The sequence below is a fragment of the Desmodus rotundus genome, chromosome 7, assembly GCF_022682495.2.
Source record: "Desmodus rotundus isolate HL8 chromosome 7, HLdesRot8A.1, whole genome shotgun sequence".
Taxonomy (NCBI): Eukaryota; Metazoa; Chordata; class Mammalia; order Chiroptera; family Phyllostomidae; genus Desmodus; species Desmodus rotundus.
In genome coordinates, this window is record NC_071393.1 from 110,761,860 (window position 1) to 110,778,490 (window position 16,631).

General features: G+C 36.3%; 1 protein-coding gene across 5 annotated transcripts in view; it reads left to right on the forward strand.

Moving 5' to 3' along the window:
- PALS1 (protein associated with LIN7 1, MAGUK p55 family member) overlaps positions 1-16,631 on the forward strand; it is a 75,191-nt gene that overhangs the window by 19,435 nt on the left and 39,125 nt on the right. For 2 of the 5 annotated variants that reach the window (XM_024568368.2, XM_053928813.2), the window contains exons 2-3: positions 4,958-5,039; positions 10,638-11,168. In XM_024568368.2, coding sequence (XP_024424136.1) covers positions 10,802-11,168 — 367 coding nt within the window. In that variant the 5' untranslated portion in view covers positions 4,958-5,039; positions 10,638-10,801. Of the gene's footprint in view, positions 1-4,957; positions 5,040-10,637; positions 11,169-13,167; positions 13,424-16,631 lie in introns of those variants that run through there. The other 3 variants (XM_053928814.1, XM_053928815.2, XM_053928816.2) reach the window with 2 other exon arrangements.

Consider the following 16,631-nt stretch of genomic DNA (forward strand, 5'->3'; position numbering starts at 1 on the left):
CTCTCCAGTGCTTAGTATTATCAGTCTTTTTAATTTTAGCTATTTTATTGTGTTTGTAATGGTATTTTATTCTTCTTTTTTTAACAGCTTTATTGAGACACAATTCACATACCATACAGTTCATCCATTTCAAGTGTACAGTGGCTTTATTTATATTCAGAGTTATTCAGTGATCACCACAATTTTAAACATTTTTCATCACCCCCCCCAAAAGAAACCCTGCACCCCAATCACACAGCCCGAGCTCTAGGCAACCACTAATCCACTGTCCATCTATACATTTGACTGTTCTGGACATTTCATGAATACAGTCATGCAGTATGTGTGGGGTCCTTTGTGACTGGCTTCTTTCATTTCTGTTTTCATGATTCATATACGTTGTATCATGTGTCAGAACTTTATTTCTTTTTATCGCTCAGTAATATTTTATTATGGATATACAACGTTTTATTCATCATTTGATGGACATTGGGATTTTTTCCCTAATTTTGGGCTACTAGGAATTAATGCTGCTATGAACATTTTTGTGCAGGTTTTCTGCATATAAATGTTTTCATTTCTCTTAGGTGTATACCTGTGAGTGGAGTTGCTGGAACATATTGCTAACTCTGTGTTTAGCTTTTTGCGAGCTTGCCATTCTGTTTTCTAGTGTGGCTGCACGATTTGACGTGCCCGTCAGCGGTGTATGAGGGTTCCAGTTCCTCTGCACCCTCATCGGCACTTTTTGTACCTAGTCGTCCTCGTGGGTGTTAAGTGGTTTCTCATTTTTTAAGTTCAAGTGTAATTGACATACAGTATTATATTAGTGTTAGGTGTACAGCATAATGATTTGACATTTTTATCCATTGCAAAATGATCACCACAATAAGTCTTACCATCTGTTCCAAAACAAAGTTACATAACTTTCTTTTTTAAAAATAATTATTTTATTGTTCAGTTACAGTTGTCTGCATTTATCCCCCTCCACTCCCCCCAAAAACTTTCTTAGCAACTTTCAAATTTGCAATATATTGATTATAGTAATCATGCTGAACATAACATCCCCATGACTTACTTATTTTTATATCTGAAAGTTTGTATCTCTTGATCCCCTTCACCAATTTTGCCTAAGCCCCAACACGCCCTCCTACCCCCGGCAACCACCAGTCTGTTATCTGTATATGAGTTTTGTTTGTTGTTTTAAGATTCCATATGAGTGAAATCGTACAGCATTTTTCTTCCTCTGATTTTTTTCACGTAGCATAATTCCCTCCAGGTCCATCCATGTTGTTGCAAATAGCAAGACTTCTTTTTTTTAATGTCTGAGTAGTGTGCCATTTTGTGAGTGTGTGTATCATATCACGTCTTCTTTCTCTACTCATTCATTGATGGGTATATATTTAGGTTATTAACAAATCTTGGTTATTGTAAATAAATGCTCCAGTGGATGCAGGAGTGCAGATAGCTGTTCAAGTGAGTGTTTTCATTTGCTTTGGACAACTACCCAGAAGTAGAGTTGCTAGGTAATATGGTAAGTCTATTTTTAAATTTTTTGAGGAACTTTCATACTGTTTTCCATAGCAGCTGCAGCAATTTACAATCCCACCAATAGCGCACAAGGATTCCTTTTGCTCTGCATCCTCATCAGCACTTGTTACTCCTTGTCCTTTTGATACTGCCCTTCTGACAGGTCTTGTGGTTTTGATTTGCTTTTCTCTGATGACTAATAAGGTAGAGTATCATTTCATGTGCTTACTAAAGGCCATTTGTATATCTTCTTTGGAGAACTGGATGGAAGTTCTCCCATTTTTAAATCAGGCTATTCTTTTTTTTTAATCCTCATCTGAGGACACACTTACTAATTTTAGAGAGGGGAGAGAAACATGGATGTGATAGAGAAACATCAATCAGTTGCTTCTCTGCATGCACCATGACCGAGAACTGAACTCGCATCACTAACAGGGAACCGAGCCTGAGACCTTTCAGTTTACAGGATGACACTCCATCCAACTGAGTTACACCAGCCAGGGTCATCTTTTTATTACAGAGTTGTTGTATGACACAAGTCCCCTATCAGATACATGCTGTGTAAGTTTTCTCCAGTTCTGTGGATTGTCTTTTCACTTTTTTGATGATGTCCTTTGAAGCACAGTTTTTAATGTTGATGGTGTGTAATTTATCTATTTTGTTGTTGTTGCTTGTGCTTTTGATGTCCTATCTTAAGAAACGATTGCCTAATCCAGGGTCATAAAGATTTACACTTGTATGTTCTTCTAAGAGTTTTATGGTTTTAGTTCAAACATTTGTGTTTTTGACCCATTTTGAGTTAATTTTTGTGTATGGTGTGAGGTAGGAGTCCATCCTCACCCTTTTTATTTGGATATCCAGTTGTCCTAGTGCTATTTGTTGAAACGAATTTTTTTCCCCATTTAATAGCCTTGGCATCCTTGTTAAAAAATCAGTGCCTATAAATTTGAGAGTTTATTGGACCCAATTCTAGTCCAGTGATTTCTTTGTATCCTTATGTCACTATCTCATGGTTTTAATTTGCATTTTTCTGAAGATTAATGATGTTGAGTTATCTCTCCAAGTGATTATTTTTGCCATTTGTCTGCCTTGTTGAAGTGGTCAAATCTCTTGCACTATTTTTTAAAAGTTGATGTTTGACCCAGTCATAAGAGTAGTTATAGCAAGCAAATACTTTGCAAATTTTTTTTTTTACTTTTGCCTTTTCATTTTCTTAACAGTTTCTTTAGTAGCATATTCTGCCACCATTCAGTGGATTCTAAAAGCCTAGTGAAATCAACTTGGCAACTGATTGGATAACTAGGGCTTGAGAAAGATCAAGATCTTGGAAGTAGTGATATAATTAATAGTAGGAAAAAGGTTGTCAGTTTGGGATACACATGATCCCTGACATATGATGGTTCGAGTTATGCTTTTTCAACTTTATGATGGTATGAAAGCAGGGTGCATTTAGTAGAAATCGTACTTCAAATTTTGAATTTTAATTTTTTTTCCCATGCCAGCTGTATACAAGGTACTATACTCCCTCGTGTTGCTGTGCAGTATTAAACGCATTTTCAACTTAGGATATTTTCAGCTTACTATGGGTTTATCGTGATGTGACTCTTATCATAAGTCGAGGATCATCTGTATATCGAAATTGAGATTCCTAGTAACATCCATATAGAAATGTGCTTTCTAGTCCCTCAACCTGGAAACTTATTTCTGGATCTTCTCACAGCTCACTCAATTTGTCTTCATTCAGGTTTCAGATAACACCTCCTAAAATAGGGCTTCCCTGACCATATTATCTAGTGCTGCCCCTGCTAAGCATCACTACCTATATTATATTGATGCAGGTATTCCAGAGGTGTGGGGGACCCAAGAGTCAGCGACCCACTGTGGGTTCTTGGCTTGGCAAGGGAAAGAATTCAGATGCAAGCCATCATAGAGTTTAAAGTAAGAGTGACTTCGTTAGTGAAGCAGTGAGACAGAGAATGAGCTACTCCACAGACCAAGCAACCCCCCTTCAGCAGACTCTGCTTCCTTTATTGGGGTTCATTTAATTGGGGGTTAGGGTATTCGGTGAGGGGGAGAAATAGTTAGGATCCCCTGGAAAGGGGGTGGAAATTTCTCAGGGGAGCTCTCTTGGCCATTTTGTGTCCTTATATGGGCTTTCTGTTTCTGGTCCTGGTGTGACGGGTTGTGTTGTTTAGCATGCTAACATATTACAATGAGCGGATAATTAAGCTAGAAGTTGCCATTGGGTGAAATTAGTTGCCATGTTGTATCCAGCTGGTCTCTGCTGGTTTTAAGCCATAAATCAGATGACGAGTGGTCTTCCTTCTTCACAGTTTCTGTAGCAACTGTGAAGCCAAGTACCCTATCTCAATATTACCCTGTTCTGCTTTCTCTACAGCCCTTTATCTGAAGTCATCTTATTGTGAATTTGCTTATTATCTATTATTCTACCACAGGGATTTTCAACCTTTTTGATCTTGTGGCACACACAAACTAATTACTAAAATTCTGCAGCACACCAAAACATTACTTTTTTGCCAATCTGACAAAAAAAATAAAGGTATAATTTTGCATCATTCCCACCGGACAACTGTTGTTGTGTTGGCTGTTATCATTTTTTTTAATTTGACAATCTAAGGGAAAAAAGGTCCGTGCGCCTGAGTAAATAGTCAGGTATTGCACCATTACTGTTATGGCTCGGTTGGCACGGTCCCGAAAAGTGAAAGGTCACTGGTTTGATGCCCAGTCAGGGCACATGCCTGGGTTGCGGGTGGGGTCCCTGGCCTGGGCACGTATGGAAGGTAGCCCGATTGATGTTTCTCTCTCGCATCAGTGTTTCTTTCCCTGCCTTTCTCCCTTCCTTCCCCCATCTCTAAAAATAAATAAAATCTTTAAAAAACAGATGTTGCATGTTTTAAAAATTCTCGTGGCACCCCAGTTGAAAATTGCTGCCCTACTGGAACGTAAGCTCCATTAGGGCAGGATCCTCTTCTGTCTTGGTCTCTAATGTAGCATCAACATTTCGCCTCTGAATTAGCTGTGGTTCCCATCTGTCAAATTCTCATTTTCTAAACTTATTTTATTGGCATCATAAACTATTCATAATGTTTAAAATTGATCCAGAAATTGTAGTTGAAACAAAGAACAAAACACTGCATTTTTGTTTGAGACTTCACCTAAAGGTCAAAAATGTCATGAAAAAATAATCTGCAAGAACTTTTAAACCAGTTACATTTACCTCTTTCTCATCACTGATTTCAGGTAATTTATACTGATTTTAATGTATGTCCATTAGAGATTGGGTGGGGGTGCATTTTTACTACTTTATACTAAGAAATCCTAGCCACCTACAAACAGTTGGATATCATATTTAATTAACCTTTTCCTCCCACTCGCTCTCTGAAAAACACTGCAGACTTTTATACTTAATTGCCTCTTTTCTGTTTTACAGAGTAAGAAAGCCTGAGTTCTGTGAAAAACCAGAGAAGAGAAACTAAAAGAATTGTAGACAAGGTTTTTCCAATTTGCATAATGTAAGTTCTTTTCACTATTCTTGGCCTGAATCTTATGTTAGTTGAAAAAGCTGTTTCTATGGAAACAAATAGTCCAACTTCTTAGAATGTCAGAGGAATGCTGATCACTTAGACTTCCCAGCTGCTGGTCAAAGGGCATTACTTGTGGGAGAAGGGGAGGAGGAAAGATAAATAGGAAAAATAATCTAGAGTTCTGGACTCTAGTGTCGACCAACCATGTTTATGCGTATGAAGTGTATGTTTTACGTTTTCCACTGTCTAAAAATTAGGATACCGGTTATATAGGAAATTGCCTTCCTACATTATAACCACGTTATAACCTTTCATGTTTTCCAGCTCTCACACAAATGGTTCTATTTCTTGGTGTCGATTTTTCAGTGGGCCACTATTCCTCATGCTATTTCACGCTCCTCAATTTCAATCATTTGTATTTATCAAAGCTTATTTAGCATCCTTTTACCTCCTCTTTTCCTGTAGCCAATTCACAAAGGCAAAGCCCTTTTTTCCCCACTAGTTTGAAGTTAACGTTGAAACAGTTTTGGCCTGCCAACCTGAAAATTCATTTTCTTGTCTTGTGGACTATGTAAAGACTTCTGATTGATTTTTTAAATTGTTTTCAGTTTTTCTTCCACCAAGGAGGGAGGAGTATGAACTAGGACTCTGATGAGGATTTGAAATGTGGGCTTTTAAGGCATTTAAAAAATGTACTGTTTATAATTAGAGGATTGAGAAAAGAGGAATACTTTTAAAAAAGATTTTATTTATTTATTTTTAGAGAGGGGGGAAGGGAAGGAGAGAGGGAGAGAAACATCGATGTGTGTTTGCCTCTCACACGCCCCCAACCCAGGACCTGGCCCAGGCGTATGTCCTGACTGGGAATGGAACCGGCAACCCTTTGGTGTACAGGCTGTCACTCAGTCCACTGAGCCACACCAGCCAGGGCAGAAAAGAGGAATAGAAACTTGTAACTGTGTTGTCTGCATAAGGTGGTCTCTTATTTACATAAAAGGAGATAATTCCCTAGTTCAGTTATTACCAATTTCTGAATTGTCAAACATAGGCCTCCCTCCCTCCCTCCCTCCCTCCCTCCCTCCCTTCCTCCCTCCCTTCCTTCCTTCCTTGGAGGGAAAATACAGTTCCTTTGGACCGGGACTCTGTCACTGTTTATTGATATGTATTGCCTACATAACTAAGTTAGAGTATTCATGGTTTGCCTCTTTAAACATTGTAATGATCTTAATTCTGAAACTATAGCACACAGCATAATGTTTCTGATTCTGGAAGAACTCTTTTGAATCTTGCATGGCCTTCATGAATTAATTTGAGTGGAGTTGTATGTGGAGTGTTGTATGGTGAGATTATAACCAAGGTGGTCTGGAAAAACTTAGCGAAGGAAAAAGGTTTTGTAGTAGATTTTGAAGGTAGAAGAGGAAAGGAGAAGCAGTTCCTATTTTGTAGTTCATGAGGCATTTAGGCAGGAAGAAGAAAAAGATACAGGATAAGTACAAATAAGGACTTAGAAGTCTTGCGTAAGAACATAGTAAGAGATACAGTTAGAAAGTTGGGGTTTACCTTGTGATTTCAAACTCTATTCTGTAGGCAATATGAAAGCTGTCAGAGGTTCTGAACAGTAGTGATTGCTCATATACTTAATTAAGCATTTATCTCTTACTAGATATCATGGCTTTAGAGATCCCTATAGAGACCAAGACAGGTCCCTGCCAATTAGATCATTTACCTGTGTGATCTAGAGTCACTGTGCAATTAGTGTCCCAAACTAAACCTGTATGACCCTTTCATTTCTCACCCCTTCTAATTCTCTCTCTCCTGTTAGTCTCAGTCTCGGTTAATGACATTGCCATCCACCTGGTGACCCAAAGATAGTGGCCCTGGAGTCACACTGTCTGGGTTCATATCCTGAAGCCTCCTGTTTGCTTGGCCCTGTACTGGGCACTGTCACAGATCCAGACGAGTCAGCCTGTGTTCTGACCTCTACGCACTTCTAGTTTGGTGGGCTGATAGATACAAATAGTTGCAATCCAATATGATCAGAGATGTGACAGGGATTGTGGGGTTCTAGAAGAGTTACATATCCAGTTTGGGGAGTCATGGAAATCCACAGGAGGATGTATTTTAGCTGAGACTTAAAAGGAGAGTAGTCAGGGATTAGATCCTACGCAGTCTGATCTGGTTCTGTTCTCCTAAGCATTCTGCAGTCTTGGGTGACTAGGTGGGTATAGTAGCATTAATTAGACGTGAGAATGGAGGAGATGGAGGAGAGGATTAAAGGGAAATATGAGTTTAATTCTGGACACATTAATTTCTAAATTAATGTAGGACATTTTGGTATGTAAACTAATAGGCAGAGATCTTGTCTCTATAATCATAGTACCTAGCCAGGGATAAATGCTCAACTAAAGTTATGTGCAAATCACCCCTGTTTTCTAAATCTTTGATGGCTTTTCTACTGTCTTGAGTATTAAGAACTTGTATTTAAGACTGTTGTTCTTAAATTGAACCCAATCAAAGTTTCTAGCCACTATCCTGTTGTACAAGCTGACGGCTTTAGTTCAACTAGCCTTATAAATACTTTCTTACTTTTTCTGTTCCTGCCTTTGGCTCATGTGGCCTCTTCCTTATTCCTGCATCCTATCTTCAGGGCCCACTTTCATCCTCACTCCTCACCTACAAAGCAGGCATATTTGTATGTACTTTTATAGTTGTGTTGAGGATTAAATGAATGAGTACTGTAGAGTGCCTGCAATATTGTGCAGCATGTAAGTGCTCAGTAAGTGATGTGGTTGTGGTTACTACTGTTACTATTTCTTCGTTTTCTTCTTCTTGCCCTGCTATATGAAATAGACAACAAGTTCTGGTACTCTGTAACAAACATATTTCTTTAATATAACTTCCTTAACTTTACTCTTAGCTCAGGACCACATTTCTTATAGTTGCCTTCAAACTGGTCTCATTGCCACCCTTTAGTCAATCCTCTGCCCTTCTGCCAGAGTGGTGTTTCTCTAAGTGGGCATGTGATCATGCCGTCCCCTGCTTTGGTTCCTGTAGTAAGTTTCACTACTTTCAGGATGAAGGTCAGAGTCTTCAGTTCTTAAACCCTTCTCAGTCCGGACCCCTGCTGGCCTCTCCACTTTTATCATTATTCATCTATGACATGCTCCCATTGTCCCATTCAGCCGTATTGCATTCTGTTTTGTTTTTTGAAAGTCCCATACTCTTATGCCCCATCTTCCTGTTGGTCTTGTGATTTCCTCTGCTTGCAACAGTCTCTTCTACCTGGCTAAATTTAGTTTTTTGAAATGCCTCTCAAATACATCCTTATCTTTTGAGTGTTTCCTGTGATCCCTTACCACAGACTAAGTTTTAGAGTCCTTTGTCTGTCTGTGCATCCTCTGTGAATTTATGACATTTCAAAGTTTGGTTGAACAAATATTTATTGTGCATTTCCTGTGTTACATTTATATTGTTAACCTCTGGGGGATGTAAAAATAAGACATGATGCCTGTCTTGAATGAGTTAGAATGTAATGAGAAGAGACCAACTGGGGAAAAATAATCATTCGTTTGCTTTGCTGTCTCTCCCAGTAGACTGTGAACACTCCAAGGGAGATGACCAAAATGGGATTTTAAGTGAATTAATACCAGGTTGCAGAAGTTTTGCTGGGAGTCAAAGGCAAGATCCAGATAGATAAGCATGAGAACTCTTACCCAGATCACCTGGCCCAGTCTCTTTTGTTACCTGATCTGTAATCCGCCCCCCATGATCTGGCATAGTGAATGTGGACATGGTCCTACGGTTTTTAAGCTGACAATTTTAATTTCAGATAATAATTTTTGTAAACTATCTTATAAAGTAAAAAACACATTATTATTAAATTTTATTTTTAATATTCAGTAAATATTGTAAATAGAGAAAGTTGAGAGTTTTAACTTTCTGGAAATATGTACACTCTTAGGTTTTTAAAATTAAGCACAGAACTACAGTAACTCTTACACAAATTTCTGCTTACTTGTAATGAAAACATCAAATAAGCTGAATTTTCATTTGCATAAATTAAGAATTTCCCAGTGTAATTCCAGTGGCTGTTATTTTAATGAAAAAGAAGGCAATCTAATGATCAATAAGATATTTATGTGCAAATTACATGGTTATTTAGAAGCTAAGATTTGGATGGAAGACAGAAAAATCTCCCAAATTCTTGTGAAATGTAATTCTGGTGGCTCATGTAGTTGTATGTCTTTTCCTGATTGTTGGTCTAGTGGTTTTCCTGGTAGTTTAGGTGGGTTTATGTTAAGCAGTCTGTGGCAAGATGTTTGACAGAAGTTTGGCTGGCATTTGGAATTTTGTCTGAAAACTCAGCTTTTGCTTAGTAGGCATGTGCTCTAACAAACCTGCTTACTGAAGTGATGTTCAGCTCAAGGAGGCAGTAGGTTTATTATTGTAAATATTTTTAAAGTCTTGAGAAAAAGGAAGACTAATTAGATTTAATGTGTGGGTTTTCACATATATAAACAGTCTGCCTTTTCATGCTCAAGAAATGGCTTGATGAAAAGCCAGTGTCGTGAAGCAAAATATTTTTCTTGTCTAAAATATATTGAAGGATTTTTAAAATGTAAGAAATTAATACTAAGAATTAATTTAAATATATATTTTTTAATTTTAAAAGTTGCATACATTATCATTTAAAACTCAGGACAAACCTGTGAATAAATTCTCCAAAGGAGTCTGAGGTTCGGAGAGAGAAACTGACTAGTCTTTGATCATAAAGCTCTCTAGAGGAAGTGTTAGAGCCAGAATTAAAATTCAGTTTTCTGGCCTCTGAGTCCAGTATGTTCTTATTTTCTATGTAGTATGGCTTTAAAATGTTTTTCAGTGGTAACGGGTACCATTTTTCTCTGAGTGAACTTCCTAAAGAATTAATCCTAATTCTTCTGTTAATGCGACCAAGTTACAGACACTGATAACCCACATAGTCTTTTTCTCACTGAGTGTGGTTTTATCCTGTAGGTGCCTTAGCTGCTAATTGAAGTTTCTTTTTCACTGGGTATCTTCTTCATTTTATAAACTTCTAAAAGTGAATCCCCTAAAGTACTACCTTTACCTCATTTGAGCCACCAACATGACATGCTATCTGCCAGTTTCTTTAGAAATTAACTAGGAAGCTATTTTAATCTCTCGTGTATTAATTGAGTATAAAGTACTGTGTTGATACAACTATACAAAGATGATTAAACCATCTTTATACTTTAAGCAACCTATTCTCTACTAAACCAGTACCCAAAACTTTCTTACTTTCCAACTTTGCTAAACCTTCTAATATATCATTTTTCTCAGCTGTAAAATAACAATGTGCTTTAGATTCTTGGAAGGGAACTTTTATTTGGTGGGGGGGGCAACACCTTGATTTTTCTCAGCAATGTCTAAAATGAAAGGAAAGTGCTTTGTAGAGCAACAGAAAGTACTTAATCTAATATATTTATGGGATATTTTCTATATTGTATATAGGGATTAGAAGTGGGTTATGTGAAGTCTTTTATATTGTAATTCTTATACTTTTTCCCCCCCCATCTTTCCTCTTAGATTTCCTTCATGGATACATTTTCATAGCATTATTATGTGATGGGAGAAGTTTTTTTTTTTTTTTTTTTTTTGAAGTAACATGGATTTTATACTACAGAATCAAGAGATTGGCTTTATAGGAAAAATTGATATATAAAAAGTGGTACAGGTTTTTATAGATAACCATGACAACATCCCATATGAATGGGCATGTTACTGAGGAATCAGACAGCGAAGTAAAAAATGTTGATCTTGCATCACCAGAGGAACATCAGAAGCACCGAGAGATGGCTGTTGACTGCCCTGGAGATTTGGGCTCCAGGATGATGCCTGTACGTCGAAGTGCACAGTTGGAGCGTATTCGGCAACAACAGGAGGACATGAGGCGTAGGCGAGAGGAAGAAGGGAAAAAACAAGAACTTGACCTTAATTCTTCCATGAGACTTAAGAAACTAGCTCAAATTCCTCCAAAGACTGGAATAGATAACCCTATATTTGATACAGAGGAAGGAATTGTCTTAGAAAGTCCTCATTATGCTGTGAAAATATTAGGTAAGTAAAAACAGAGTAATAGAAAATATTTTGCTTTTGTTTCTCTTAACATAAATGTGTATAGGATGGCAGAGGAGTATAAAAGAATATAAAATTCTTGAAATTTAAATTTAAAGCCTTGAAATTCACCTTTTACTTGAAACTCAAACTTTTATATCAAAGTTAGTCAAAAGCAATTTTGAACTTCTGATTTCATTAAGATTTGTAAAATAGTAATAAAATTAATACCTGTATCTTAAAACTTACTTGATTTTAATTAATATTACTAAAAAGAACTGATGCTGTTTATATGGCATCGTATACATAACACATGGCTCAAAATTCCCTATGCTATTTATTCCTAATACCATTCTGGGGGTGGGGGGGGAGCTAGTGCTGTGAGATTTTAATGGATACAAACAAAAAAAGTGTTCTGTGATCAAATGAATTTTGAGAACAGTGGGTTAACTATGTTAAACAGCTTCCCATTACAGGACTTCTTAGAGCCTCTAGACTGCAAACATGCATTATGAGTCTACAATAGAGATTGGTGTCAAGTGTAAATTTCCCAACGTGGTGTTTGTGATTATCGAACTTATTCCCTTTCTTCCTGCACACACGTAAGCGGGATCACCGAATTAGTGTTAAAAGTGTACATTTATTTGTGTTCCCTTAAATGTTATAACAAACACCAGTCTATGTCATATCCACAGTAGTCCTGTTAACAGGGCTTTGTAATTGCCATTGTGGAGATAAAGAAATCGAACCTCGGTGAAATCACCTGTTGAAGACTCCAAGCTTATAAGTGGTAGAGCCAAATTTGAATTTCCCTGTTCTGGACATGTGGTTGGTATATTATACAAGGCAAAGAGGGTTTGAGTGGAGACTGGCATCCTACCTGTCCTTCACTCACTGGGCCAGAGCTCTGGCTACCAAGAGAAGGACTACCTTTTTCTGGTTTTCCTAAAGGCACCTTATGTACTAGATTTGCTCCTCACCAAGTCTCTATATTCTAAATCTTGAGCAGTTTCTTCGACACCACATCATCTGCTTCCTTTCTTTGCTGTAAATTTATTAAGGGTCCACAATTCTTGACAGAAAGCAATGTACATGTTTCTCTGGTGTTTCAAGAAATTGACGTGTTTGGTGATAGTGAAATCTGCTAAATGCCTTCAGATGTTATAGTGAAAGCAAAAGATTACATATTTTCTAATTCATTTATCTGAAGGAATTTTATGTTCCTTTCTTCTTTATAGTTTTGTTAGAGTAAAAATATTTCATTCCTGATTACTTCTATAACTGGCTGTCATTTCTCACCACCCCCATTTTTTTAAATTAAAATATTCTGTCAGTATTCTCTGTGACTTGGAAAAAGTTTATGTTGTAATACATCTAGCCCAAACCTGGAAGATTATTCTGTTTTTCTGTTTAAATTAAGATTAATGTATTGCTAGTCTATTTGCTCTACTTAATTTAGGCATAAATGTCCATCTAGTAAATAATATTCATGTAATCTCAGTAAAGAAACGAATTTAGCTTAAGCCAGATTCACTTGCAGAATTCATTCATTAATTTATTTGTTTGTGTATTTATTTGCCTAAGCAAGAAAACTGGAAACCATTTCTCTTCAATTTTTTTTTGCTTTTTTTCTTTTTCTGTTTGTGTGTTGGTGGCTAACTTATCTGTAAGTACAGATTAAAGGACAGCTATTTATTCTTCCAACTTGCAGTTCATGGTGGTTTGTAAAAACACCTTTGTGCAATCCATGAATTTAAGGCTGTTTTACATATTTTATTTTAAAGTGATTTGAAATGTAGTACTTGGTATCTGTAATTCATTTTTTGGAGAGGAGAATATTAATATGTTGAGAAATAAGTGATAGATTTAATGTTAATATACTCAACACAAATGTGTTAATTGTAGGAAACATGAAAAGTTAGTGTAAGTTAAAATGTTATTGTTGATCAAAGCTTTAGTGTTTGGATATACTCATTTTTAAGTTTTTATTTTAAAATGAAGTTTAATAGCTTTGTAACAAACATTCTTTTCATGTTCATAATTTGCCAACACATCATACCACGTCAGACTTACTCCCTTAAGTCTTATGTGTCTCCCTGCCAGCATTTTGATTAACACACACATGCCGGCAGACAACTTCTCAGCCCTTTTTACAGCCAGCAACGGCAACCTCGTTTTAAGTGAGGAAAGAGTGGGCAGCTGATTTATTTCTTTCAGAGGGAGCCTTCATTTTCCAGATGATACATCATCATTTATCTGTGAGTAGAGAAAATAATTCTTTCAAGACCTGAAAATGTGATTGGAAAGGTTAGATACTTTAACTGGCTGGGTGGTGGTGTTTAATGAAAGTATTTATAAATTTGGCACTGTGCAGTAACACAAGTGCAGGGATGGAGGAGCCACCTTACAGTTTTCCAAAGCAGGTGCACCGTTTTACATTCCCACCAAGAACGCACCGATAGTAGCTCTCCTAATGCGTGTGAGTTTGCCTTGAATTGTCAGGCTGTAGAAATGTGCATAAGGTAAGTGGGTATAATTTTCTAACACACTTAGAATAAATAGTGTCTGTACAGAGTAAACTCTGGGCTTACATTTGTTAAATAAATACACCAGTCATGAAAGTGAAAAACAACAAGTTAGGGATGGATTTGATAGAAAACATTCAGAAAGGATAAATTGAATTTTCTTGTTTAAAAGCACCCAGAACCTTATTGGAAATTAGAAAATAGTGATGTGGGAATAATTAATAGTAAGTAGTATTATTAATTATTCGTTAATCAAATGAATAATTTGATTAATGAATAATTAATAATAGTATTATGAAGTATAAACAAGTTTGATATATTTAAAATATTTTTGAACTAATGCCAAATGTGTAACTAATATTAGTATTATAAATTATAAACATTTTTGATATATTGGGGAGGCCTTCCTTAAAATTGGCATGAGTTATTAAAACTTGCTACAAGTAAAATATCATCGTCTAGTTTCATTCATAAGCACACTATCTTGTGGGAGAAGTCCTGAGAGGAGAACAGAATGCAGGGTAAAGAGGGATGAGGTAGAGCAGACTCACTTTCAGACATGTCTAGATCGTAGATTTCACTGTGCTGGTTTTTGTATCCACAAATAAGTAATTTGGGGCCACAGTTGTGGACAAGTAAATACAATAGACAATATTTAAAGGAGATAAACTCACAAACGCTGCCATCTATCATATATGTGACTACATGATTATTGCATCTCTGAAAAGAGCTTAGGCAAGGCACACTCAGCCACCATACATATGCGTGGTGAGCTGTCTGTTTTGTGGTTAATAAAGAGACTCCTGAAATTTGTGATGAGGAGCTTTCTTATTTACACCATAAGAACATGCTATCAATGTGAAGAAAAAATTTAAAAAGCTACACCAAGAAGAAGAAAACTATGAATAAAATATTTGTATAATATTAATAATAGCGTGTTTCAATCTTGATTAGTGTCTGCATATTTTTTCTTGCCAGATAGCTCTGAATATTCAAACTGTTAAATCAAAGGTACTTTGATGTTGTAAAGTCAAAAATCTTCCACATTTATTTCTGACAGTGTTTGACTTTTGATTGACTGTGGCATATTCTGAAATATTGCTGGATTGTGACGAACTTTTAATATTGGCTTTAAAATAAAGTTCATTTAAAGCCAACAAACAAAATTCCAGTGGCAATAAACCTTGAGATCAGGGTACTCCTGAGAAATTAATTATTCTTGCCATTAAATTTACGCTCAAGTGCTATAGATACTGTAGGTATTTTCACACTCTATTAGCCATTCTTTGAGGGACCTATAATTTTTTCTTTCTGGAAATGAAATGATTGGTATTAGGAAGTGAAACCTATTGGTATTAGGTTTAGTGTGTAAAATGTTTTGGGACCACTTGAAATTTTTCTCATTTGTTAAGATTGCCAAAATTAGAGCAAACCTAAAATAAAGATTAAAAAAATTCATTAGACTATAAGTGTAATAATGTAATGCTTGGTTGTTAACTACACTTAATTCTACTGAAAAAATGATTAATTCCTACACTATTCAGTCTTCGACACAATGCATCAAAACTTAATTTCCCCTAATAAGTAATAATACATTTTAATTTTATCCCTCTTTCAAAGACTTGTTATGTTCAGAAATGCATGACATCGTTGCATATTGTCAGGTGCAGGGGATGTCTGGAATCAGATGGAGAGTTGACTTTTTATCTAAACTTAGTTGCTATTAACCTTGGAGAAGTTACTTCACTTTTCTGAGCCTCAGTGTTAGGATTCTCTTGAGCACCAAGGGAGAAAATGTTTATAAGGATTTGGCATGATGTGGGTTTGACTGAAGTTCAGCTTTTGTAGGAACCAGAAGCCACCATAGAGATCACCTAGTTTTCTAGTCCATGAAACTAATTTGTGGATCTTAAATAGTAATTTTTAATTTCATTTTTTTAAATAGCAGCTTCATTAAGATAGAATTCACATATCATAAAATCCACTCTTAGAAAATGTGCAGTTCATGAGTTTTTAGTATATTCACAAGATTGTGTACCCGTCACCACTGTATAATTCGAGTGTTTTCATTTCCCCCAAAAGACAAACTCTGTCTGTTAGCAATCACTTCATATTCTCCCCTCCCCTAACTTCTGACACCCCTTCTGTCTAAAATATCATTTCTTTAATTGAGACATTTCATTCATATAACTGAATCACAAAGTATGTGACCTTTGTGACTGGCTTTCTTCACATAGTGTGATGTTTTCAAGGTTCACCTGTGTTGTAGCATGAGCCAGTACCTCATTCCTTTTTATAGCTGGATAGTAGTCCATTGTATGGACTTTTTTTTTTGTTTATCCATTCATCTATTGATGGAACATTTGGGTTGTTCTACCTTTGGGCTATTGGGAATAGTACTGTTACGAATATTCATGAAAAAAAATTTTTTTTAATCCTTACCCAAGGATATGTTCATTGATTTTAGAGAGAGAGGAGGGGAGAGAGAAACATACATGCCCTGACTAGGGATCAAACCCGCAACCTAGGTATGTGCCTTGACTGGGAATCGAACCCACAACTTTTTGGTATACAGGACAACACTCCAACCAACTGAGGCATCCTGCCAGGGCTATAAGTTTTTGTTTGAAGACCTATTTTTAATTCTTTTTGATATATACGTAGGAGGGGAATTGCCGAATCATATGGTAATTCTGTGTTTAACTTCTTATTTAACCGCCATATCTTCCACAGTATCTGCACTGATTAACATTCTCACCAGCAGTGTGTGAGGGTTCCAGTTTCTCTACATCCTTGTTATTGTTATTACATGTCACTTAATATTTGCTCTCCTATCAACCAGTAATTTCCTTAAGAACTAGAATAAAATAGGAAATATTAAAGCATATTATATTGCATGTAAGTATTCATTAATTTTTTATTTCAAAAGGTATGTGTATAC